Source organism: Bubalus kerabau, chromosome 14 (assembly GCF_029407905.1).
Source record: "Bubalus kerabau isolate K-KA32 ecotype Philippines breed swamp buffalo chromosome 14, PCC_UOA_SB_1v2, whole genome shotgun sequence".
NCBI classification, from domain to species: Eukaryota; Metazoa; Chordata; class Mammalia; order Artiodactyla; family Bovidae; genus Bubalus; species Bubalus kerabau.
Window position 1 is genome coordinate 23,184,281 of NC_073637.1, and position 27,721 is coordinate 23,212,001.

At 45.8% G+C, this 27,721-nt stretch overlaps 1 protein-coding gene across 1 annotated transcript in view; it reads right to left on the bottom strand.

Moving 5' to 3' along the window:
• Positions 1 to 14,279: 14,279 nt before the first annotated feature.
• ST18 (ST18 C2H2C-type zinc finger transcription factor) overlaps positions 14,280 to 27,721 on the bottom strand; it is an 82,673-nt gene continuing 69,231 nt past the window's right edge. The window contains exons 15-23 of the mRNA XM_055546385.1: positions 26,499 to 26,561; positions 25,667 to 25,735; positions 25,011 to 25,073; positions 24,831 to 24,911; positions 23,762 to 23,983; positions 18,568 to 18,656; positions 16,145 to 16,248; positions 15,896 to 16,039; positions 14,280 to 14,867 (exon numbers count right to left, since the gene is read on the bottom strand). Coding sequence (XP_055402360.1) covers positions 14,727 to 14,867; positions 15,896 to 16,039; positions 16,145 to 16,248; positions 18,568 to 18,656; positions 23,762 to 23,983; positions 24,831 to 24,911; positions 25,011 to 25,073; positions 25,667 to 25,735; positions 26,499 to 26,561 — 976 coding nt within the window. The 3' untranslated portion in view covers positions 14,280 to 14,726. The remainder of the gene's footprint in view (positions 14,868 to 15,895; positions 16,040 to 16,144; positions 16,249 to 18,567; positions 18,657 to 23,761; positions 23,984 to 24,830; positions 24,912 to 25,010; positions 25,074 to 25,666; positions 25,736 to 26,498; positions 26,562 to 27,721) is intronic.

Consider the following 27,721-nt stretch of genomic DNA (forward strand, 5'->3'; position numbering starts at 1 on the left):
AAGCTCAGTAAAATCTCTACTGAGTACCAAGAGAATCTCCCTCTCCACTCCCCATCGCCCAGCCACCTCCTACCCTTGAGTCTTTACTGTGAAGATGGAATGGACAGGCCTGGGGGCAGGAGGACCTGGCTTTGATTTGCATCAAAGCTGTGACCTCAGGTAAGCTCAGCAAATTCTCTGAGTCATGGCCTGTGTTCACAGTTGGAAGGAGCCATAAGGACCAGGGCCAGCAGCTGCAAGGGCTTGGTGGGGGGCGGGTGGTGACTGGATTGTGGAGGCAGGAATTCTTACAGTGAGAGGTCCTCAGAAGAGCACAGACCCTCTTAGATCCTAATGGGTTTGGAGAAGGTGCTGGAAAACCTGTAGATTATGGGGCAGAGACTTGAATTAAATCACAATTTCCTCTAATATCCAAACAACACAGAAGCTAGAACTTGAGGATGTTTATAATATTTGTAAATAATGCTGCCTCAAACTATTTTACCTTGTGAAAGACAGTTAACTAAAACACAGCTTACAGGTTAAATACCATTAGCTGCTCATACCTCACTTCCCGAGAGTTGTCCACGTGTTGTGACTGCACCCTGTGGACCCCACTACCTCTGCATCCCAAGTCTTGCTCGCCCTGCTCTCATCTACTCTTGTTTATGTACCTGTCCCAGGTGATGCCCCTGTATCACCTCTGCGCTAGTCAATCAATATAGGCCCCCCCATCCTGGGCTCCATCCTGCACTTCATGTGTCTCTGCCTTGTCTCCTGCTGGCTCCTTTGTACAGGTATCTATCTCCCATCTCCTCTCTGTGATTCTGTTCATCCTTCAAGTCCCAGCTCAACTATTACTGCTTGGAAATGAAGGGCTGGGGGTGCACTCAGGCCAAAGCACTGACACTCCCTCCCCAGCTTCTGGGAAATGTGTGCTCCCCACTGAAGGGAGCCCCCTGGGCCTGGCCACACCCTCCATGGGCTGCAGGGTCTCAGGACTCTTTGGAGGTTGGTGGTGGGTCCCAAAGGCCCATCCTCTTGGCTTCAGCATGGACCAGCTCTGCGGTGCTAAGCCATCTCAGCAATGGAAGTGCAGTGTCCCAACCACTGGAACTCCAGGGATGTCCCTACTACCAGCATTTTTAGAAAAAGCCTTAAAATATTTTAGGGACTATTAAAAGACTTCCCTGGTGGCTCACATGGTGAAGAATCTTCCTGCAACGCAGGAGACCTGGGTTCAATCCCTGGATCAGGAACGTGCCCTGGAGGAGGGTATGGCAATTCACTCCAGTATTCTTGCTTGGAGAATCCCATGGACCCAGGAGCCTGCCAGGTTACAAACCGTGGGGTCACAAAGAGCTGGACACAACTGAGGGACTGATACACACACACAAAGGACATTATCAAAATGAGAAAATTTTCCAGGTCTACAAAATAGAGGCTGCAGGTGAATTGATTATAAATCGACTAAGCAGAGCTTTTGACCAAATTCAATCAGAGAATAAATTGGACTATCTTCAAATAGAATATTGTGTAGGTTTGACTGGAAGAGTATCATGAGTACAGAAGAGATAGAAGAAAAACAAATTAAAACGAGTTGTTGAAAGTTGTCATGGTCCGTGAGATCCATGTAAACCCCTCTCCATTTCAGTGAGGCCCACCCCCACCCCAAGCCACCCCCACTGTAGGTCCTATAAACCAGCCTTCTCCTAAAGAGTAACAAGTCAGGTGCTGCATGGATCAAGTACAGAAACAGCCTCAGAATCCTGTGGGGACATTCAGGAAGAAGATGCGCGTGATGATAGGAAATGGTTTTGGAACCGAGCGCATCGTGGGAAATGTGTGTAATTCAGCCACAGGAACAGGCTAAAAAAGGCTATTGAAAAGTTGATTCACTCATTGTGTGGGGCCAGATCCAAGTGTAATTGCAGTGGAGAAATTAGCATTCCATTATTGCAGAGCGGTTCTGAAAAACTGTGTCTTGGCCAATTTGTTTCTCAAATCTGTGTAACATTATCGAACGTGAGTCAGGCAGTAATATTTTTCAGGCTCTGCCTACTTAGTGCCAAAACCCCTAGATGCAAAGTTAAAAAAAAATTATTCATACAGATGCAGATGTTTTTAGCTCTATACCAAATATTTCACCTACAGTTTTTACTTTTATGAATAATAATTTTACAAGTTTTGGGTGAAAAAAAAAACCACTGATTTGCCTATTAAGTAGGATTTTTCAGGGTGGAGAGGAGAGGGTGACTGTCCTGCCACTGGGCTGTCTGTGGGCATTTCAGGATTGGAGTCTTTTAGGAATTGGACTTCTTAGCCCCCTCAGATTTAGTCATATCCATAAATGCATATAAACTTTGGACATATGCAGTCCTTTTAAAGAGTGTCTAATAATTTCAAATGTCCGTTTTTCAGGAAGAAAAAAGACTTACCATAATTATAAAAATCAATAAATTCAAAGTATTTTCAAAATAATGATTTTTAAAATTGTGGTCAGAGGAATGCTATTATTTGAAGAATTCTTGCACCCAATTCTGCCCTGGGTAAATGAGTCACAGGTGATGTTTCTACATTAAGTGGGCTCCGAGGTAGAAAATGAGAGCTATCTACCTCAACATCCATTCTCTTCTTTTCCAGAAGAGTGACAGAACTCAAATTCCAACTCTTGGCTACATACGCGTGCATGCTCAGTCACTTTCAACTCTTTGTGACCCCGTGGACTATAGCTTCTGTCCATGGGATTCTCCAGGCAAGAATACTGGAGTGGGTAGCCATTCATTTTTCCAGGGGATCTTCCTGACCCAGGGATCAAACCTGCCTCTCCTGCATTACTGGTGTTTTCTTTACTGCTGAGCCACCAGGGAAGTCCCTTGGCTACATATGTTATTATACAAAATAAAAAACTTCCTCTAGCATTAGTTAAGTCCATGTGACTAATTCTGGTCAATGAAAGTAAAGTACAAGTGTTATACGTGGTATGTAGGATGGACAGTTAAAGGGATATGTTAAGATTTGTGGCTCAGTTTTTGCTCTTTTGTCATTCTTGTCATTCTTCTGTTAGTCTAGAATGCAGGTGAGATGGCTGGGGTGCTAGTAGCCATCCTGGCTCTTGTGATGACCCTGAAGATGCAACCTAATGATAGGATGATATCTCATAAAGATTGATGAAACTAGAGCCACATTGAATTGTCTGCCATCCACCTTCTTGAAAAAAGAGAGAAAGCAGGACAGAAAAGCCCTTTCTATCCTTTGAACTGGGATTCCCAGGTGGCTCAGTGGTAAAGAACCCACCTGCCAATGCAGGAGACACAGCAGACAGGGGTTCAATCCACGGGTCAGAAAGATCGCCAGAGGAGGAAATGGCAACCCACTCCAGTACCCTTGCCTGGAGACTCCCATGGACAGAGGAGCCTGGTGGCCTACAGTCCATGGGGTTGCAAAGAGACAGACGTGACTGAGCACACATGCACCGTCACTTGTACTAGAGTTTTACTGTTACGTTCAGATGATCCAAATCTAACACAGTGACATGGCATCTGGTCCCATCACTTCATGGGAAATAGATGAGGAAACAGTGGAAACAGTGTTAGACTTTATTTTTTGGGGCTCCAAAACTACTGCAGATGCTAATTGCAGCCACGAAATTAAAAGACACTTACTCCTTGGAAGGAAAGTTATGACCAACCTAGATAGCATATTAAAAAGCAGAGACATTACTTTGCTAACAAAGGTCTGTCTAGTCAAGGCTATGGTTTTTCCAGTGGTCAGGTATGGATGTGGACTATAAAGAAAGCTGAGCGCCGAAGAATTGATGCTTTTGAACTGTGGTGTTGGAGAAGACTCTTGAGAGTCCCTTGGACTGCAAGGAGATCCAACCAGTCCATCCTAAAGGAAATCAGTCCTGGGTGTTCATTGGAAGGACTGATGCTAAAGCTGAAACCCCAATACTTTGGCCACCTCATGCGAAGAGTTGACTCATTGGAAAAGACCCTGATGCTGGGAAGGATTGGGGGCAGGAGGAGAAGGGGACAGCAGAGGATGAGATGGTTGGATGGCATCACCAACTCGATGGATATGAGTTTGGGTGAACTCCGGGAGTTGGTAATGGACAGGCGTGCTGCGATTCATGGGGTGGCAGAGTCGGACACGACTGATCAACTGAACTGAACTGAAAATAATTATAAGTCATTAAGATAACAGTGATTTTTTTTGTGGCTCTGGAGAAAAGCTCTAGATATTTGGATTGAACATGGGCCTAGAAATAAAGGTGAGATTTTTCATTTCTTACTAGTTTCTGTGCTTCAAAGGTATCACAGTGACAAACACCTGACACTCAGAAACGGAGGCTTCAGCATTAACTTGGACGGTATCTGGGAAGCTGGGAGTGAGTACCTAATCCATTCCTTGGGTGTGCAAGTCTCTGGAAACCCTTTGGAATGTATTTGATCTTCATTCTACTCTCTGAAATGTTTCCTTGAACTTGGTCTCCTCCCAGTTTCCTGCATGGTCGCCTTTGCTCAGAGCCTCACCATCTGCTCAGCTTTGCAAGAGCCCTGGCATCTGCCCACGCCCATCCCCACCATGTACTTCACCCCCCATCCAGATCTGAGATTTTTCTCAATCATGGATCAGGTTCAGCGTAATGAGGTGGGAGAACCATGGTGTTCAGAGTCAGACAGACCTGAGTGTAAATTCTAACCGTTCTACTCGCCAGCTGGGTGATTGTGGACAAGATGTTTAACTTTGGGGAGCCTTTGGTAAAATAAAAACACAGTGGCCTGCCTCATGGAGGGACATATCCTGAAGTCACACAGGTCCAGCATTCGGTGGCTGTGGTTTTCATTAGGCGCCCCTCCCACAGGTTCTGCCTCAGCCCTCTGCTCATCAGTTTCACAGTACTCAGGGCTCTCGTGTACCAAGGGCGAGGAAGCGGTGTGCTTTCTGATCCGCCCATTTCACGGTGTTCGGGTTGAAGCCAATGTCACCGGTGTGCTCCTGCCGTGTTCTGAGAATGTGCCGTATCCCCACACCCAGGAACTCTCGCTGACTCTGGCCACCTGGTCCCCACACCTTCCCTGAAGCAGATTCTAGCAGCTCCAGCGCCTGAGGGCTCCTTTAGTCCACAAGGAAGTCTAAATTTACCCTAGAGAGCAGACCCCACCCTCCACTTTTGTCATAAGAATCACCAGGGCCTTCCTACTGCAGTGTTTCTGTGCACATGGCTTTACTAATCCAGGCACTGCCATCCAGAAGATGAAGCTGCAAATAACTACCTTGTTGGTTTCAGGAACTTCCCCCAAATCCACTTATATGGACATTGGATTGGTCAACTTCAGGTTCCGTTTACTCTCCAATACTCCCTCCACAGCTCTCCTCTCCTAACTGGGGGCCACTGTAAGCGATTACACCCCACACCTTACCCAATCAGGCCCTTGCTCAGAAAGAGTTACCTAAGCCAAGAAGAGCCACCTTCACCTTCCCTTCAGGATCAGAGGTCCTCCTGCAGTGGAAACAATGAACTCAGATTTGAAATGCAAATCAAACCACCAAGAGTTATCATCTCACACTGGTTATAATGGCCATCATCAAAAAATCTGCAAACAGTAAATGCTGTAGAGGGTGTAGAGAAAAGGGAACCCTCCTGCACTGTTGGTGGGAATGTAAATTGATACAGCTGTTATGGAGAGCAGTGTGGAGATTTCTTTTAAAAACTAGCAATAGAACTGTTAGGGGAAGCACAGTGATTGAAACCGCCCACCCTGGCCAGGCACCATAGTAACCATTTGCATAAGTTGTTTTATGACAGGAGATCCGGATAAGGAATAAGCCACCACCAACCGGAAGAGCTCGGGAAAAGTCTAAAGGAGACATCGTGTGTCCATCCACTTCCCAGAATCCCTCTCGCTAGCATCCATCTTGGCTGAGTGATACGTGCACCACCAGGAAAGAGTTAGAATGATTGGCCAAAGACCACCCGGAAACTAATCCCATCACCATAAAACCCGAGACTGCGAGCCAGCGGCAGAGAAGTTCTCCTGGGTTCCCTTACCCTGCTGGTCTCCACCGGGGTGCCCTTTCCCAATAAAATCTCTTGCTTTGTCAGCACATGTGTCTCCTCGGACAATTCATTCCGAGTGTTAGACAAGAGCCCAGTTTTGGGCCCTGGAAGAGGTCTGCCTTGCTGTAACAGAACTACCATATGACCCAGCAACCCCACTCTTGGGCATATACCCTGAGATAACAATAATTGAAAAAAACACATGTACCTCAGTGTTCATTGCAGCACTATTTACAATGGCCAGGACAAGGAAGCAACCTAGATGTCCATTGACTAAAAATGGATAAAGAAGATATGGTACATATATACAATGGAATATTACTCAGCTAGAAAAATGAATGACTTCAAGTCAGTTCTAGTGAAGTGGATGAACCTAGAGCCTGTTATACAGAGTTCTGTTAAGTCAGAAAGAGAGAAACAAATATATATAATAATGCAGATATATGGAATCTAGATAATGGTACTGATGAACCTCTTTGTAGGGAAGGAAAAGAGACACAGACACACTGAACAGACTTGCAGACATAGAGGGGCATGAAGAGGGAGGGGCAAAGTCAGAGAGTCTCGCTAAAACATATACATTACTGTATGTAGAGTAGCTAATGGGGAGTTGCTGTCTAACACAGGGAACTCAATGCTGTTCTCTGTGACAACCTAGAGGGGTGGGATGGGAGGGAGGTTCCAGAGGGAGGGGATGTATATATTATGGCTGTTTCATATTGATGTATGGCATTAATCAACACAACTGTATAAAGCAATTATCCTCCAATTAAAGATAAAAATTTTAAAAATAAATTCAAATTCCTCCCCCACAAATTGTCACTGTTGCTTAAGGAAAAGAAGTCCACTGGATATTTTTTTGGTTCTCTAATTTCAGACTGGTTCCCTAAGCTTCCAGTTCAGCCTTGTAGGCATATATGTACTCAAAAAATTATTTCAAGGTCTATAGTAATCTTTTAAAACAGAATTTGGTTGTGTAGATTGGTAATTGTTAAGGAAAAAAAAAGCTGAAATGAGTAAATTTCAGGTTGTGTGAACACATTCAATACATTTATAGATTTAATGGTGTGATTAGCTGCTTTGCTTTCTTGCCTGAACACATAAAATTTATAATAGGTCTCGGATGTTTTCATAATTTGGCAATTTCTCCCTCAAAAAAACAGAAAAGGGAGGAAAAAAGCCCTGAAACTTCTCAGCTGCAGAAACACACTCATGGTTTTTCTGCTTGAACAGTCTTCTGGCTCCTCACAGAGGAAATGGTCTGATGATGACGTCCAGGAGATATGCAATGAGAGCGACACGCAGACTTCACATTTTCTAGCGGTTACATTAAAAAAATAAGTGTAACAAAATGAAAACTAATTTTAAAACTGTATTTTATTCAAGCTGTTATGTGCAGCATGTGTCACCCCACGGCACTAGCTGGCACTGAGCCGGCTGCTCCCGCACAGGGAACAGGAGGGGGACAAGAGGGCCAGGTGGGTGAGGGCAGTGTGGATAAGCACAGTCTCCAGGCTGGGAAGGGGCCCATGGACAGTGGGTCTCAGCTGAGCTCCCGTGACTCAGCCCCTGGGTGACTCCTCTTTAGAGTATGCAATGATTGCAATCATTCGCAGCTCTCAGAATTGTAGTCAGAGTTAAATCACGTATGCAAAACCCCTGGGAAACCCCTGCTGAATGTTCAGCACTGAATAAATATTAAAAGAGACACGTGTGTGTGCATGCATGCTGTAGTGGGCTACAGTCCATGGTGTTGCACAGAGTCAGACACGACTGAATCGACTTAGCATGCACACATGTTCTCCATAAGGAATTTGCATTCACTCTTCATTAATTTTTTTCGTTAAAATATTTATTTTCATTTATTTATGTTGCTTCACAGGGCCTTTGTGGGCTTGGAAGAGATGCTCCCGGTGAATCGGAGGAGACAGAGGGCATCTTCAAGCATGAACGGTCATTCTGGGCTATCAGTTGTTCTGAGAAGGAGTGTTTCCACTGAGAGCATGGCAAGTCCTTCCCAATGTGATATGTGTATAGTTGAGAAGCTGCTGACAAATACTGAAGATGCTAAAAGACTTTCTTCCTGGACAAGGATTTCCTGGAGTCAGGGAGACACTGGTGGTCTGGGTGTATCAGAGCATGGCATGGCCAGCAGAGTGTGGAAGCTTCTTCCTCTCTGGTCCGAAGGTGTTATTTGTTTATTTATTTTCTTGGTTGCCCTGGGTCTTTGTTGTTGCTTGTAGCTTTCTTTGGTTGAGGTGAGCAGTGGCTACTCTATAGCTGTGGTGCGTGGGCTCCTCATTGTAGGGGCTTCCCATTGTGGAGAATGGGCTTTAGGGTGCATGGGCCCCATAGATGTGGCAAATGGGTGGAGTTGCCCCTGGCATGTGGGATCTTCCCAGATGAGGGATTGAACATGTGTCCCTTGAATTGGCAAGTGGATTCCCAATCACAAAACCAGCAGGGAAGTCCCCTCTGGCCTTATTTCTGAAATTCAAGGATGCTAGTCTTGGTGAGAAATGTTTACAGCGATTTCCAATGGATAGATGTTTGATCCTTCACAAGCTCTGTTAATGTCTGTCCCCAAAGTGCCATTCTTCCTTCCAAACATCTAAACTATCTCCTCGTACACTCAGTCCTGGATTTCATGCCAGACAGAATAAGGTAATCGGTCACAGAAGGAAAATAGCTGCATTTATATATGATAATACAAATTTGAGCGGAAAACTCTGAAACAGCAGATGTTTCTTAGAGCAGGGAAATATCTTCTCTTTATGTTTCTACATATTTAATCACTGGTAAAGGTCGGCACAAAGTGTCCTTTACTCATTGGAGGCCAATGTGAAGCTGTCACTCCTACACAAGACAGCTTTGAACCCAACTCAATAATTATGTTGTTCTGCCTTAAAAACAACAGCAAATATAAGTCATTTATATTTTCCTTATTTGGGGGCAATTATAATCCATATGGAGAAGGAAATGGCAACCCACTCCAGTATTCTTGCCTGGAAAATCCCATGGACGGAGGAACTTGGTAGGCTACAGTCCATGGGGTCGCAAAGAGTCGGAGATGACTGAGTGACTTTACTTACTTACTTAAAATCCATATGAAGATTTTCAATCCCAATTTGTCAAGTTAATGATTAGGGTGTCAGATTTGCATGATGGGTCTGTACAAGGAAAACACATCACAGGGGTGTGGCTGAAATGCAAAAATGATGCTTCTTTGAACAACTTTATCCAGATTGGTGGTGACATTGACCCCTTCTGCCCTCAGGCTGTTGGGACGTCGGCTGGGAAGTCGGGGGTTGGCCTACAGGAGGGACAGGGGCTTCGCTGGGGGTCAGAACTGGGTTGAATCCTGACCCTGGAGTTCTCTCTGGCATGTGAGGCAAATTATTGACTCTCCAAGTCCTGCAATGCTGACGTAAACCTTTCCATGCATTGTGTCTAGGAAGCTATGAGGATGAACTCAGGACCTCAGGACACCAGGGGGCGCTGTTGTCCCATCAGGATTTAGGGATAGTCCACATATCTGGGCTTCCCAGGTGGTGCTAGAGGTAAAGAATCCCCCTGCCAATGCAGGAGACATAAGAGATACCAGTTTGATCCTGGGTTGGAGCGATCCCATGGAGAAGGAAATGGCACCCACTGCAGTGTTCTTACCTGGAGAATCGCATGGATAGAGGAGCCTGGCTTGCTGCAGTCCATAGGATTGCGAAGAGTCGGATACGACTGAAGCAACTTAGCACACATGTGCCTGGGCCCAACAAATCTTTTTTTTTTAAACATTCAACTTTGGAAAAGCACATGGCAGTATTTATTAGAGCTGACCCTAAAATCCTATTCTTAGTTTTAGACCTGAAAGAAATGAGTGAATACCAACAGATGTCATAATCTTGACTAATTCTTGTTTTCTTTTTTCCAGTTGAGACAACAGCCAACATGTGAGTAGATAGAGCCCCTTGGCCGAGATATTAAAAACAGTGGAAAGTGGTCCAATCTGACTGTACCCTTTCCTGGTTTTCTGGTCTTGGACAACTTATCCACTTTCCTGAGCAACAGTTTCCTCATCAGTGTCTTTGGGCCTTGGGATGTTTACTCCATAAATGTGCTTGAGGATTTCAGGACATGACTATATGGGCATCAGTGATGGGGTCTGACACTGTCACCAGTGATTAACCAATTAAATCTGCTTGTGTTGTAATCAGCTGCTCAATCATGACAGGAAATAGCAAGGTACTGCTCCCAGACCACAATAAAATGGATGTGATGGGTGGAAAGAGACGTAGAAAACACAGTTTTAAGAAGATTAGTAGAATATTTAAGTATCATGATGTCAGTTTTAAAACATTTTCTAGGGAGCCAAATCAAAGACTCATTTACCCTCTTCTTTTTGCTCAGAATGTAGTTACAGTAGAAGAATTTTACTTCTCTGCCTAAAGGCTCCAGGACTTTTCACAGGCTGGTGACAAGGTTTTCACTTGAAAACAACCACAGCAAAACTCATCATCAGTTTTTATTTCCTACCAAATATCAGAGTTACAGCACTGAACACAATTGTGTTGCCTTCAGGTAAGAAATTGTAGGACTTCCCTGGTGGCTCAGATGGTAAAGAATCTGCCTGCAGTGCAGGAGACCGGGGTTCAATTCATGGGCTGGGAAGATTCCCTGGAGAAGGAAATGGCAACCCACTCCAGTATTCTTGCCTGGAGAATTCCATGGACAGAGGAGCCTGGTGTAATTGTTTGAATGGATGGAACAAATTGTCTTTCATGGAGATTTGATCCTTCTTTGGTTTTAGATCTTTCTTTGGTATTCTGGAGTCTGTGTGTGGAAATTATAATTCTTTAGCACAGATGTTTATAAAATGTCCCCCTCTCCCACTTACCTGGGCTTCTTGCTTCTTATGGCCTCACTTCTCACTAATTTTTAGATATTTCAAATACCTGCTTGGTGGATGACCGTCTCATTGTCATCTTCTGTAGATGCTTCTCCACACTGCCTGCAATGCCTTTCTTCCAACTGCCAGCTCGTCTGTAACCAGCACTTCTTTCCAGGGAATCAGAGTCAGGGTGGTACCCTGCTCACTGCATCCACAGGAGGCTGTGTCCCTGTCACCCACTGCCTTGTCCCCCGCGAGGCTGAACTCCCTGGGAGCGGGCCTGGCACACACATCTTCTGATAAAACACCTGTTGTCTGAACGTCTCTGACTCACCATCCTGTCTTGTTTCTCCTCTTCTGCCACATCGACTGACTGGGATGTGTATGCAGCTTGTGGATGTAAAACTCCACAGAGGGCAAGATGCCTGTGCTCTGCAAGGGGTGGGCTAAGAACCATGGAGCAGATTTGTGGCTTGTGATCCTTTTATAGGAGGGATCACATGTGTGTCGTAGATACATCAACTGGTGATTTCAAGCGAGCTACAGGGACTTCCCTGATGGTCCAGTGGGTAAAGAATCAGCTTCTCAATGCAGGGGACACGTGTTCAATGCCCGGACCGGAAAGATCCCACATGCCTCGGAACAACTAAGCCTAATCACCACAACTACTGAGCCAGCACACCTGGAGTCTGGGAGCCGCAACTATCGAGTCCAGAGGCCGCAACGACAGAACCCGAGTGATGCAGTGAAGTCCCCCACTTGCTCCGACTAAGACCTGATGCAGCCAAATAAATAAATAAGAAAATTTTTAAAACTGTATATAAAAATACCAAGCGAAATATATATTTAACTGCTGTGTGCCAACCCCTATGATGCAAAGGTCTATTCAGGTATCGGTCTTTTCTCTGGGGACCCAGACTCCCCTTCAGTCCAATTTGCTTTAACACAAGGATGACATGGTTTCTTTCTTTTTAAAAAAACTATATTGAGTATAAATGGCAACCAACCTAGATATGTGTAAAAGTGAGCAAGAAACTGTAAAATTAAATTAAGCTGTTTGGAATAAGATAGGAAAAACACGTAAGACAAAGAGGTACTGTGAAGAATTAACTATTTTCCTTTAATCTGAGTTCAGCTGGCTTGTAGGAATACACAGAGATATTCCTCAAAGCATGAGGAGGCTGGGGCCTCTCTCTTACTGCTCACCAGATGTGGGTGAATTTCCAGCAAAGGTTTCCTGACATCGGAGGCAGCCCCCCTTCTGTATGTGCATTTACTGGAACTCAGGCGGGGATGGCGTAGCAGTTGGCAAAAAGTCTTCTCCACTTGGGGTGAGAAAACAATCCAAGCAGACTGGCTGGTGGACCCCAAAGAATCAGAGCGACTCAGAGGTTCAGGGGTGCCCTCTTCCCCCACACTGAGCTCCTGGGGCGGGGGGATAGTGTTTATTATGGGCTGGCCACAAGCATCTCGATATAGCAGCTCGAGAAAGACCACAGTGAAACTCTTTTCCATTTTTATTTCCTACCATACACCAAATGTACAGCACTGAACACAATCGGTTGCTTTGATGTAAGAAATATTAATTGTTTGAAGAAATGGTATACAAACTACTTCAAATTAAAAAAATGCATACATCATTGCCTTTTTTGTTTGTTTGTTTACAAAAGACCCAATTTATAGTATCGATCATTAACATCATGGAAAGAAACAAAAATTCAGTGCACGTTACAAAACAGACCAAGTACAAAGGAGGCAAATAAAAACAAACATCCTTCACAAAACCATCCTGTTCAAACTACGCGAACACAAATCAACGCACCTGAATCGCAGTAAATTATGGTAATAAATACATAGGTTGGTAAGATTTCTTTTAAATTAAATAAAATATATAACAAACTCGTTAAAATATTTAGCAAATTAAACCTTTGTCTTTGTAATAAGTGAACTCATTTGTATGCATCTATCGAGGACTGTATAGCAAAATGTTTGTAAATACATAACTTTGATAGAAAATTTCGTTTGGTGTCCTGTTTATAATAGACAGCACACGCGTTAGCTCTTTTTTCTTAAAGTTGATTTTTAAATACCCACCGCTCCTACCTAAGAACAGACATTTCATTTTCACTAGACTAAGAGTCAAGGATTTCAATGGACGCCAAACCAAAGATAAGCCCCACTTAATACAGACCAATGACTAGTGTCACGGTGGGGGGAAGTACCGCGCATGGCGCTTCTGCTGGTGCAGCATCAGTGACAACGGTGGGAAACAGCAAGCCCGCGAGCGCCATGGCATCCAGTCCACATACACATCCATGTTGCTAAGAAAAATAAACACTTTGTTACAGCACAGAAATCAAGCCCATTTACACGGAGGCACGTCGCACACCCGGGGTGTGTGCACAGCAAAAAGGCAGTTTAGCTGGTTGTCTATACCTTTCTCTTAAAAAAAATAAATATAAAAAAACTTTTGAAACAATGCTTAACTACTTTACAATCCCTGAAATAGACATTGCCTTTCCTATAGCAACTACTAACCTCTGATCCATCCAGAAACGCGAGATCGAGGGCTCAATCTCGTGTCGGTGAGCGTGTCTGTGTGCCTGTGGGTGTGAGTGTGTGTACTCTGCAGCACTCCTCTGTCTGCAGAAAGACTTTCGTCAAATCGAAAGCTGTCTGTTTGCCTCAGGGGGCTGAGACAATGTTGCCAGTGTTTAAAGCAATGACTCAGATCCGGGTATCATTGGTGCTTGTGTGACTGTATTTTCCATTCCTTTCCAGTCAACCCAGTAAGATAAATGCTATTTCAGGGGATATGGTATCTACACAGTTTTCCATTTGGGTGCGTTTACATTTGCTAAGTACAAATCTACAATAGTGTCCCTTGCGTATTGTACCAACAAGTGGCAGGAAAGCCTGGCCAGTTACATCAAGTCTTATTTCTCGTCTGGGGTAAGAGCCGCCAACTATCTGGTATAACCTGAAAAACAAATAGACAAACCTGCATCGCTAAAAAGCTTGTTTCTTGAAGTAATTTCAAATAAATAATTCATATGAACTGAAACCGGACAGCCAAGTCGAATACTTTGCTGATTGCTCTATTTAATTATTGCTAACAAATTTGAAACAGGCTGGTTTTCAGTCAACTGTGCTTCTGTAAGGCACACATCCTGTGAGTGAGTGCCTTTTATCTGTGTCCCTCCACGCATTTTACCCAAGCCCGTTCGAAAACACAAAGCTCGTGAAGGGGTTGGGGGTGGGGGGTAGAGTGTGCAATAACAATTAAACTGGTCCACAGTGCAGTCCTTAGACAAGGATTTTCCTTCATATTTTTTTTGTCTTCTCCTTTAAACCCAGCCAGATATGTGATTTGAGAATAGCATTTCTAATATTTAAATTCTATTGGAAAATAAATTAATAAACACACTTGTAAAAATATGGCAGACTTCAAAATGCAGTTAAAAGATAAAAAACTCTTTGATTAGAAATAAATAAAATATAAAAATGTCACATTTATTTTACATATACTGTACAAAAAAAAAACCAAAAGAGTGCAATGAAGGAATAAAAGGAAAACATATGAAAATAAATAAGATCTAATATTTGACTGCATTGCTTTTTCATCCAAAGAGTCTATCATAGTTTTTCTTTCCTTTTCACTTCAGTTGGGGGGGGGGAAAATTAGTGCAATGTTGCAATTGTAAATGCAATATGGCCACTGCCTGCCCGGGTGGCCTGGAGCCCCTCCAGGTGCGTCTGTGAGGCTGGCAGGGCTCCCCAGGGCTGGGGCACTGCGGTCTACACGTGGATGCCCTTGACCGCCTGCTTGATGCTCTCCAGCAGAGCTTTGCACTCCGGCGAGTAGTCCCGCTCCAGGTTGCTGTACATGTCTGTGAGCGTGTTGACATACGCCTCGAAATTCTGCTCACTGATGGGCCCCTGAAGGAGGACAGAACACGGGGCTCCAGTCACGTGACCTGGGCTGCTGGGAAAGGGGAAGCAGGTCTATGGCGTGTGGTATTCTGACCCTGGAGCCTGGGGAGGGGTGAGGGGACCCGTGTGGTGGTTGGAGTTCAGGGAGAGTCAGAGGTGAGTGTGTGGTGGGCTGGCTCTTCACTCAGCTAGCAGAGTGAGTGTGACCACTTATCTGTGTGTGTGTGCCAAGTCCCTTCAGTTGTGTCCCACTCTTTGAGACCCCATGGACTGTAGCCCACCAGGCTCCTTTGTCCATGGGATTCTCCAGGCAAGAATAGTGGAATGGACTGCCATTCCCTACTCCAGGGGATCTTCCCAACCCAGGGGTTGAACCCACATCTCTTACGTCTCCTGCATTGGCAGGCGGGTTCTTTACCACTAGTGCCATCTGGGAAGGCCGACCGACTGTCTATACTTTGGGAAAAGCTTGGAGCCACATAGGGTGGAGGTCTGGCTACTGGGTCAGGCCCCTCCCAGCTGCACCCCTTCTGCACCCCTTCTCCCGAGGAGGGGTCTCAGCCTCAGCTCCTGTGTGCATGAGCTCAGCACAGAGACCTCGTCTGTGGAAGGGGGTGCAGGCCAGGCAGGGGAGGGGAGGCCCTGCTCATGCCAGAAGCTTCCCCAGACCGCCCTGAGCTGGGACAGAAGGGATGTGGGGGTGGGGGGACAGCTGTCTGGTGGGAATTGTCCTCTTTCATCCTCCAACCCCTTTGTCCACATTCCCCTTCTGAGAGTCAGAGGCAGGCTCTTTTCCCCCTTTCTCTGTCCTTCTAGGTGATGATGGGATCCACAGTCAGGTTTGTTCACCTCCTGCTCTCTGTGTGCTGGGGCACCTCCTCTCCCTGACCTGATGGCTCAAACTGAACAGCCCCTGGACATGTGGAAACTGCACACGAGTGGAAGGACCGAGTGACCAGCCCAAGCCACCCCTCTGCTCTAGCCCTGGGAGGGAGCCTGGGGGCACGGGGAGAGAGCCGTGGCCTCAGACTGACCATCTGTGGGAGCTGGATGTCCGCAAGGCTGGAGATGAGGGCCTGGCTGAGCCCCGCCAGCTCCTTCAGCAGGCTCTCATTGTTCTGTTCTATCAGCTTGTTCTCCTCCTCGATGGTCTTTAAGTTGCTCTCCATGGACGTGATCTGAAAGGGAGAGAACTTGGGAACGTGGAAGCAGATTTCGGAAGGACAGGGCACCAAGTGGGTCTTGTCCCATCCTTATCCCTTTCCCTCTTTATTTCTTTTTACCTGTGTCTGGAGTTTCATCATATCGGCTTCAATTTTAAGGTTGGACTCATTGAGTTCCTTTATTTCTTCATCCAAATGCCTAATTTCTTCATCACTCTCTATACCTGTAAAAAGTCAGATTGTTTCATTTCAAAGTGAAAAAAGAAGACTGACAAATGTGAGTCCATCTATGTTTAATGTGTGGTTTGCTAAGTGAGAGCTGGACCGTAAAGAAGGCAGAGTGCCAAAGAATTGATGCTTTTGAACTGTGGTGCTAGAAAAGACTCTTGAGAGTCCCTTGGACTGCAAGGAGATCAAACCAGTCAATCTTAAAGGAAGTCAACCTTGAATACTCATTGGAAGGACTGATGTTGAAGCTGAAGCTTCAATACTTGGGCCACCTGATGCGAAGAGCCAACTCATTGGAAAAGACCCTGATGCTGGGAAAGATTGAAGGCAAAAGGAGAGGGCGACAGAGGATGAGATGGTTGGATGGCATCACCAATACAATGGACATGAACTTGGGCAAACTCTGGAGATGGTGGGGGACAGGGAAGCCTGGTGTGCTGCAGTCCACGGGGTTGCAAAGAGTCAGACACGACTTGACAAATGAAAGTGAGACTTTAACTTGAAATGTTGAATTTTTACCCAAATCCATGTCCAAGATTCTAAGAAAGTGGGTTCAAAGTGTTGCAGGATGGACTCCCTTGGTAAGAAATGCCCCAGCATTCAATGTAGCTCTGCTGTGTTCCAGGTCTGCTGCCAGATGGGTTCACAAGTAAGGTCTCATTGGAACTTGGCTGGACCCTGTGGGGCAGGTGTCATCACCCCTCCCGCGAAGAAGGCCAGAGCCTCACAGGGCCTAAAGGAGGCTCACTGACCACTGACATGACCACATCAGCTGGCTGGGGCCAAGGGAAGGGGCAGGGCTGACCTGAGATCCAAGGCCTGTGAGTCCTCTTGTGCACAAGCTACCAGGACAGGAGCACCTGGACTGTGCTGATTAGTGACCAAACGTAGGGAGCCACTATTAGAGGCAGAGGGGGTCCTGGCAGGTGGGTTCGAGCCCAGGGACCCATAGCTTGACTTCTTCATGGACTTTAATCAGAAGCAAATGTGGTGTGGGGGCAGTGTGGCTTTGGAGTCTGAACACTGTCTGACCCTTGTTCTTGAAGTTGAGTCACTTCACCTCCTCGTGCTTCAATAAAATGCTGTGAGAATTAACACAAAAAAACATAAAGTGCTGAACAGACAACAGGTTCTCAATGAATGGGGTTATCTTCCCGTCATTCTTTTATAGGAGGAATATGAGTGCATTTTAAAGATTTTAAAAGTTAGGAATAGTGGCTGATATTCAGATGCCAGAAGCAGGATTTAAGGTCATCTCAACAGTCCAGAATGATGACTCTAAACCAGAAGATGACAATTCAGCAGGATAAATGTGATCACCAGCGTTTAGATTTAGTAAGATCAATGCCTGGAAGCAGGCTGGGTGGGAATCGACCGCTTATGTGAAGAGGTACAGGCTCTGGGACCCTCCTGGGTCACTGCTCTGGAACAACGGTGTATCACCTACTGAAGCTGGGCCTCGCAGGCTCCACGGCCGAGCAACTCTACTCCTAGGGCCACCCCTGGGGCAAATGTTACACACCTACAACAGGAGGATGTGCGAGGTGCACGAGGCATATTGTGCATGGAAGCACAGCCTGGAAACAAGCCACTGTTTCTAAGAGTCACGCATGGATTTAAAAGATGGAGCAATGCTTTCAGACTCGTGTAGAACTGAGTTCCAAAGATGCCATTGACTAAAATCGATAAAGCCAAGTAATGACTTCGCCTCTGTTCCCCAGATGCGTTAGGATGATCTTGTAAGAGAAGAACGCAAGCCTGAGAAAACGCTGATAAGAACTCAAGAAAAGTACTTGGAAATCAGAGGGACATGAGAAGATTCCAGTAGGGAGGGTGGCTTAGCCACTGTGTTGGGGGTCGACCCTGGGAAAGCATGCAGGGAAATAGAGACAGAGATGCTGAATTAAACCATCTGGATTCACCATAAAAATATCATTCTGGGTGTAGGACAAAAGGTAAGGAAGGATTCAAACATGGGTGCCCAGACCTTGAAATTTGAAAGAGGGCTCATACCAGGAACACACACACATGCAGGCTCATACAAAAACTGTCATTTTAAGATTGAAGGACAAAAGTTCAACCAGTGTACCCTAATTCATCCAGCATCATTGCCCGATTTTCTTTGTTGGAGATCCTTATTAAAAAATAAGGAAAAAACCAAGACATTGTTTTTTAGAGAAAGTTATAGCTTAGTTCAAATTTCAGGGAAGCGTCTTTCTTGCCCATTCAAATAGCACTTCCAGCATGGAGCAGGGTTTGGATGTAGGCCCCTCGGGGGGCCAAACCTTGGGGGTCGTGGCCCCACCCTGTCCTACCTCCAGATGCTTTGACCTTGATGGTCATTAGTTCTTCAGAGACCTTGCCCTTCTTGATGGCTTGTGCATTGAGAGGACATCCAGACAAGCTGTGAAAGTGAAAATTACACCAGTGGGTGAAACCCATACTATTTCTTAGAAAAATTAAAATTTTGTATTCACTACATACTCTTTAAGTCTTTGCCTGCCTACTCATTACATTATAGTCTGCAGTCTCTGTGCAGAGAGTAACAATATCTCCTAAAACAAAAGCAGTGAAAGTTGCTCAGTCCATGTTTAACTCTTTGAGACCCCATGGACTATACAGTCTGTGGAATTCTCCAGGCCAGAATATGGGAGTGGGTAGCCGTTCGCTTCTCCAGGAGATCTTCCCAACCCAGGGATCGAACCCACATCTTCTGCATTGGCAGGCAGGTTCTTTACTGCTGGGCCAGGTACCCGACAGGAAAATAAAAGGAGGGGCTGCAGGCACATTTAGGTGCCCTCATTGCTCGCAGTACACTGTCCTATAGACTGTTTATATATCTTTCCTACAAAGCTGTTCCATTCAGGCCTGCTTCTTTCATCTGTTTTATTTAAATTGCACCAAAATGATAATGACAACATTGAACAAAACATGTTTTCTGTTGGACATGATGAGATGATTTTTTGTTCTAAGCAGCCATTAATTTTTTGTCATTTGTTATATTTTTGGATCAACAACTTTGAAATAAAATTTAAAAATTATAATAATCAACCATTGAAAATATTTTTTCCCATGGAAATTTGGTTACTAATTATTCATGAAACAATCATTTTCCATCCAAAGATTAGGACATTTGGTAGAATGAAAGAGGATATTTCTGAAGCAAAACCCTTAGTAAACGCTTGTAGAGTGCATGCATTTTTTGAAGAATTTAAAATTATTCTATATTAAGATGATATGAACTAATACTAGATATGTATTTTACTACATGTAAAAGGAAGGCTGTGTGGTTTTCCGAGACGTGATAAATTATGAAATATTTTACACAGGGAAATAAAATAATGGAAAAGCAGAAACTGAACTGTGACCATGATATTCTGTTTTGGAAACTGCTCATGTAAACAGTGGCCTCAACTGGCACAATATTATAAAGCAATTATCTTCCAATAAAAAAAAGAAAGAAGATGTGAAAAAAAAAGAGTGGCCTCTATACGCTGCATTATCTTTCTTTATTTTTCTGGGAAGTTTTTGCCAGTCTGTCTTGTTTTATGTCACCTATTGTGTTCTGAGAAAAGGGTCACAAACAGGATTACTCTCTAGTTGGTAAATGGGACTTTAAAAGTGACCTGCGGGAGGCTGGGAACAAGATGGATGTTAACGCCTCCAGAGAGTTCTCTGACTCTTCCCTTGAGGGTCTGGGTTATCCAGACAACGCGGGGTGAGAGGAGCGGTTGTGTGGATGGTCAGTGAAGCCCCACAGCCACGGGACTGACATCGAGTAGAGTTCACGACAGATGCAAGACTCCGGCCTAAAGATGCCACTGGGGGCTTCCGTGGTGGGCCAAGGGTTAAGAGTCCGAGCCTGCAACGCAGGGGCACAGGCTCCATCCTGGTGGAGGAACTAAGATCCCACATGCTTGTGGCCAGGCCAAGAAAAATTTTTAAAAATGCCACTGGGTATTTTGTATCTCCAAGGATATGAAACAAATCCTAAATTTAAGAAAACTGGGGCTAAAAAATATTTTTAAAGTTCCTTTTTCTTTTGAGGAGGCCAGGTCCTCCACAAGGCTCAGTTCTTGCTGCTCAGGGAAAGGGGAGGTTGGCCCGGCGTCACCTTCAGGGTCTGGGCAATGCTTTGTAAAGGCAGGAAAGATGTGCTTTATATGGCTTGGACCAAATTCACAGTGCTATGAAAGTACAGGAAGGCAATTTTAAACTATATCTTTGTCTGCTCTGTTATAATGAAATTGCAGGTGACACATTTGTGTGAGGGACGTCCCTGTGTATTTATAATCTTCAATAAAATGACAGTTGTATCTAGTAATAAATGAGTTATATTTAGTCCCAGGACTTCTGGTTTTCAGCTTCGAACATCCATGAGCGTATGTGTGTGTTTGTGTATTTAATACAACACCATTTGTCACCTCAGTTGCCATTCTTTCAAAGTGGAGGTTTGTAACATGAAGACGCAAAGCAAGGTTGTAAAGTACTTATCATGTAATCCTGATGCTGGGAAAGATTGATGGCAGGAGGAGAAGTGGGCGGCAAAGAATGAAACAGTTGGATGGCATCGCTGACTCAATGGACATGAGTTTGAGCAAACTCCGGGAGATAGTGAAGGACAAGGAAGTCTGGCATGTGGCAGTCCGTGGGGTTGCAAAGAGTCAGACATGACTTAGTGATGAAACAAAAACAACAAACACAACACTGACGTCATGCACAGGTAACTGTCCTTCATAATTGTTCTCATTTTGCTGAATCTCAAATGGGAAAAGTTACAGACCGTGCCTTAGAGGATGCCCAAGAGGAATCTGCAGGAGTGTTTGCCTGGTGGTTGGAAGGAGCCAGGAAACACCAGGGGTGGGCTGGTACCTAGCTCACGAGAGGGGCTTTGTGTCCTGATGCTGTGAGCTGTGCACGGGGGCTATTCTTGAACTTCCCTGCACAACAATTTGTCTGTCAACGGAGGCAACCACAGCGCCTGTAGCTCATGGGGTTTGTGAGAGTTTAAAGGAATAAACAGTGTGAGGAACTTATTTGGAACAGGCTCTCTGCCAGGACAGAGCAACCTGGATGGCAGATGGCCTTTGGCAGAGATGGGAAAGACAACCGAACCACGTCAGGATGTTAGAGGCAAGAACAGGACAGATAAAGGTGTATCGTAGGCCAGTAGTGTGATCCCAGCACAAGTCATCCCTACTGTAATGAATTATTGCATATATGCACATACATTAATACAACTGTTCAAAAGGGAAAGGAAATAGTCTGTGTCAAACACTTATTATGTGCCAGGCAATAAGCTAGGCATTCTATTATATTACTTGTATGAAATCCCATAAGCATAAAAGAAAAGCATTCCACCTCAAAGAGAATTTCCCCAGGTGACGTTCAGGCTCTCTGAGTAGCAAGACTGAAAAGCAGTGCAATCTGAATTATTCATTTGTCTAAACTCTTAATTGTTTCTCTCCTATAAAATAATATCTCTGCATTAATATTGCAGCCTATACTTTTTGAGCTCCTAATTTGCTTTTTCACATTACAAAATAAACAGCCTGTACATAGATACACACAATGCATATCTGCAGTTGAAAGAACAGCCTTGAGGGGTTTACCATGCGTTTACCTGCAAACACAGAGCATGCTTTCAAGCCTCACCAGCCCCTTAGCAAGAGCTGTCTCCTGGCCCCCAGAGACGGCCACTGACTCCAACTATAGAGGAGTAATTACCTGACTCTTTAAAAATGGGATTTTGCTACATGTTTTTTCACTTGGTGGAAACAAAATCACAACACACGTGTCCCTTGGTGCTGTGTCACTCAGTACCTGCTCCAGTCCTCGAGGGCCTTCAGGCCCACACGGATCAGCAGCCCCACATGGGGAACCACTGCTGTTTCCTGTGCTTCGGGGACCGTGGTGGGGGGTGGGTGGGGGGCGCGTGGGCCCCGGCCTGGAGTCAGGGGAGCACACCTCCTCGGACACGTCTGTCTCCACCTCCAGGTTCAGTGGTGTCTCTGGGGCTGAGCCGGCAGCTGGATGACAGGGCACCCTTGCTCACCTGCCCCATTACACCTGATACATCAGCTTCCCGACAGAGTTCTTTCAGCTCCTCCTCCTCCATCCACAGCCCTGAGGGTCCCTGCACCCTCATCAGGCCTTGGTGTCATCATGTAAGACTATCCAGGTGTTTACAGAGAATTCTAACTGAGGGATGTGCTCGCCACTGTCCAGCATTGAAGTTTCATTATTGATGTCAACATGGATATTACAGTCTCTGTGATAAGGAAGCATGGCCGCTGTGGAGCCCGTGTGCTACTGGGCTCACCTGATTTGTGACTGTCCTTCCTAAATAGGAGATGGCAGTGCAGACCCAGCAGAAAACAGTGTGTGCTGCTGTGAACGTGCTCAGACATCTGAGAACCATCAGAAAAGCAACCACCGGAAGAATTCAGGGGCACTTCCCTGGTGGTCCAGTGGCTAAGACTCCACACTCCCAATACAGAGGGCCCAGGTACAATCCCTGGTCAGGGAACTAGATCCCAAAGGCCACCACTAAAGATCCTGTATGTTGCAACTAAGACCCAGCACAGCCAAATAAATCAGTAAATAATAAATAAATGTTAAAGGATAAAGAGTCCAGATTCCTCTACAAGCAGGTGTGACTCTCAGAGAAGAGAACCTCATTTCCCGACATACAGACACGCACCTGGGAATGGATTCAGCTTTGCTGTGTTTGCATCCTGCCCATGAGCAGAGCGCCAGGACTCCCTCGTGCTTCATCAGATCTTAAATCTGCATCGTGAACCACAGCCCCACAACGGGAAGGGTCCAGTGCCCGGAGAAGCATGCAGGAACCCTCCAGGTCCTCTCCTTGAGGTGGAATGAGGATGACACCTGGGCTAGGATCAGTGTTCCTGGCCACGGGCCGGGGTGAAGCGCATGCCACTGAGTGGAGAAGGAGCTGAGTACTTGGGAAGCTAGAAAGGCTTTTCTGAACCTCTCTCGTCCTCTGTGTACTTATCAGTGGCTGTGTCCTTTTCTTTCTGGCTGCTGGGACGAGTCATAGCTTCCCAGCTGCAAACTATCTACCATTTGGTCTGAAATGGAGCCAGTTCGTGAGCAGAAGGGAACGACACCAATGAGTAAAATGAAGCTTCACAACCATACGACATCAGAGACTCGTTGGGTCACCACCTTCTGGGTCACCACCCAGAAGTAAAACAAACCCTTGAAAGACAGAACCATCCGAAAAACAGTGGCATGAGCAACATTTGAGGACAAAAGACACAAGCACAGTTTTGAAAGTACCTGAAAGTCGAGCAGTGAATTTCAGAAATAGAGAAAAGAACATTTTCCATCTTTCAAACTGGTCTAATATCTCTCTGGCAAGACTTATTGCTTGAAATCTAAGGTGCTCATTTGTCGAACATTTCTGACCTTGGGGGGTCTCTCCCCCCAACCCAGCAAGTGACAATCAATCATAGCAACCACATGACAGACAGCAAAGCTCACCTCCTGTGGGTGACGAACACATTGTTGACGTGGCCCAGCCCATTGCAGCCTGGCAGGGGGCAGTGGGGAAGTTCCTGTTTGTTCAGCTTCCAGGAGAGGGGTGCCCCATTGATCGGGTTCTCCTTCTGTCTCTTGGCAGCCAGGGGACATCCAGACGCCGTGCGGTGGGACGTGTATTTACCTGATATGTGACCTTGGCCGTCACACCCAATCACAGGGCATCTAGAGAAACATAACACAGTCATTAGCTGCTGGGGGAGATGAGATAACCCAGGTGAGGCGCTGTGACCAAATCGAGGAGGTGATGGTGAGTTCAAATCACACAGGAATCAACTAAGGGAGATGACAGGGTTTACCAGATGTCTGATAGATGCTGTCTACCTTCAACCAGGGAGACAATGGGTCCCGGCAGTGACAATGGTCCCCAGGCTCTGAGCTAAGCAACTGTCATGCATTATCTGGAGGAGAGAGCTGTCATCCCACTTTATCAAGTCATTGTGCCAACTCCCTTCAGTCGTGTCCGATTCTTCCTGACCCTATGGACTGTAGCCCACCAGGCCCCTCTGCCCATGGGATTCTCAGGTGAGAATACTGGAGTGCATTGCCATGCTCTCCTCCAGGGGATCTTTCTGACCCAGGGATGGAACTCACATCTCTTAAGTCTCCTGCATTGGCAGATGGGTTCTTTACCACTAGGGCTACCTGGGAAGCCCATCACCCAAGGCTTGAGGCATATTTCTCAGAGGAGGGAATTCAATTTAGATAAAATTGTGTCTTAGGCAGGATGGAAGTTCCAGGGGAGGTACAACCATGTTGATGACACCAGGGCACATCCCCAGGAGGCTTCCTTTTGAAACAAACTGAAAAAAGAAACCCCCTACTCCTTCTGCAGCATCTGAGAACCGAGCGAGCACAGGTGGGGAAGTGGAGGTTTCCTCCAGCCCCTGACCGCTCTGTCTGTGCTGTTTCAGCACTCGTGATGCTGGGTCCCCAGCCACCTCCCAACCTGGATCCCAAGTCCTGCCCGCTGACCCTCGTTAGGCTTCTGCCCTGAAGCCGGGTCACTTACTTGAGTTCAGGGTCTTCTTTTTCTTCCTTGGTAGGAGTCACCTTGACACCACCTTTCCTAGCACGAGGGCAGCCGGACAGGCTGAAGCAGGGACCCAACAAAAAGCAAGAGAGAAGTGTGTGATCTCATGGTATGCTGCTGCCCCTCTGATCTCCATCTTGGGGGCGGGGTCTGTCCTACCTGCGGTGGGAGGCATAGTTTCCAGTCACATGCCCTGAACCGTCGCAGCCTGGGGTAGGACACCTGGAAAAATGAAAGCAGAGCTGGGGCCCTGTTGGCATGGCAGAAGAGTGGGTCCCACAATACAGCACAGAGCCAGGTATTCAAAAACAGGATGAGCCAATTTTGGGGGGTTCTTTTTGCTTAAATACAACTGGTTTTGGCTAAGAATTCATTCATGCTGATGTATGGCAAAACCAATACAATATTGTAAAGTAATTAGCCTCCAATTAAAATAAATAAATTTATATTAAAAAAATAATAATAAAAAAAGGAAATGCTGATATGTAACTACTTCCCAATGCTTGGGAGAAACTGTATCTGTTGTTATCCTGCACTTGTCTTTTCTTCTTTTTAACCTTATTTTGGAATAACCTGAGATTTGACCCACAACTTACCACTGGGCACCTGTCAACATCATGCAAGGTTCTCATCTTTTGCTCAAGGCCAGTACATTTCCAAGGCCAGTAAATGAACTAAACTAAATTTCAGGGACTTGATTTTAGTTGTGTACTTTCGGTAAGAGGGTACGTGGCTGTGGTTTACTGAGGTGCCATCTGCCCCTGGTTAGGACCACCCTGGCCAGACACAGGTGCAGAGGCTGGGTCCACACTTACTTGAGCTCCTGAGAGTTGGCTGCCATGAGGGATTTCAGGGTCTTATCCGCCAGGGGACATCCAGAAACACTGAAGAGGGAGGAGAGAGGCAAAAATAGAGACACGCTGCCACATGCAGGCCTGACCCGGGGGGCAGCCTCAGATTCTGAACAAACCCACGTTCAACCCATGGACAGGTGTCTGGGAAAAAGAACCAGGTCTGAACCCGGGTTAGCTGGATCAGGCTTTGGACACCTGGACTACTTCTTGTAGACTGTGGTTTGCTATTTACCAAGCCAGGGGCTTTACCCAGGGACACGCAGACCCTAGTGATGACCGACCCAGAGAACCCTCTGTCTGAATCCTGAGGGATGGTGCTCAGGGTTAAAGCCACAGCCAGAGGGACAGCGAACCACACAGTGACGCAGGAGAGTGGAAGGGCCGAGCTCTCACTGTCTGCTCCGCTGTCTCTTTACTCCTGCACCAGCCGCCGGCCCGGGGGAGGAAGTCCCCACAGCGTGAAGGGTAAGCCCGGTCACTGCTGTCCTTCCTACCTAGGTTTTGTGTAAAGCTAAATGGGACCACAGCCTGAGGTGAACCCTAGCTTCTGGGTTGTAGCCTGCACCACAGGATCAGAAAATCATTTTTGATCGTAAAAGTATAATTTCTTTACAACATAAGTAGAAAGACTGAAGATTTAAGTTAGCTTTATTTCTGAGAAACAAAATGAGCCAAACACCCAACTAACTCAGCCTCCAATTTCCTATGGAGAGAATGTCTTTCTAGAAGGGCTGAGGACAAGTCCTTGAAGAGGATGGGATGATGGAGCCTGACCCAGCAGGCGGTGAGCTACCTGCGGTGAGATGCATAGTTGCCCGTGACGTGGCCACTCCCATCGCATCCTGGTGTCGGACAGCTGGGTCAATAAAAACACAGAATCGGGATTAGGTGCATTCATGGGGGCATTGGCTCTGCCTGACTGGTTAAGAATGTGGTAGCTTCTCTTTTAAGACAAGTTAAAGGCAATGGCAACCCACTCCAGTACTCTTGCCTGGAAAATCCCATGGACAGAGGAGCCTGGTAGGCTGTAGTCCATGGGGTCACTAGGAGTCAGACACGACTGAGCGACTTCACTTTCACTTTTCACTTTCATGCATTGGAGAAGGAAATGGCAACCCACTCCAGTGTTCTTGCCTAGAGAATCCCAGGGATGGGGGAGCCTGGTGGGCTGCCTTCTATGGGGTCGCACAGAGTTGGACATGACTGAAGCGACTTAGCAGCAGCAGCAGCAGCAACACATGTGAGATGTGCAGAAGCTAAAGTAAATAAGGAACTAAGGATGTAGCTGTATAAGGACCCGCAAACTCGCTAAGAAGAAATTTGTATGGGCTTAGCTGCTCAGTCATGTTCCACTTTTTGCGACCCCATGGACTGTAGCCCACCAGACTCCTCTATCCATGGAATTCTCCAGGCAAGAATACTGGACTGAGTTGCCATTTCCTCCTCCAGGGGATCTTCCCAACCCAGGCGTCAAACACATGTTTCCTACATTGGCAGGTGGGTTCTTTACCACTGAGCCACCTGAAAAGCTCAAGAAGAAACTTATGGTCCTAAATTATGAGTTTCCAGCCTTGTATCAGTTCTCTGATTCAGAATGATGCCAGAAAGTGATGCTAAAACATGTTTTCTGGTGATGGGTGAGAGTCAACAATCAATGCTGTTCTATTTCTTTGAAAACACGAGTTAAAAAATAATTATTATAAACCCATGCTTTATCATGATAGTGGCTCTTAGGATTACTGGTACCAACTACATCATAGATTTCAGAAAGTTTTGTAAATTTTTAAAGAGAAAGATAACGTAGTAGCTTCATAAACATGTTAGAAATCACCTGAAAAAGATCTTTGAAAATACTACCTATGGCTGACACATAAATAGACATTTCAGATGGGAAAGCTGCTGACAGTACAGAAATAGTTAAGAGGTCTAGTTAATAAAGCTTGTGATCAGTTTCATCCTAAGGTTTGAACTCACCAAAGACACTCACGAATCAACAACCTAAGCAGTAGTCTTTCC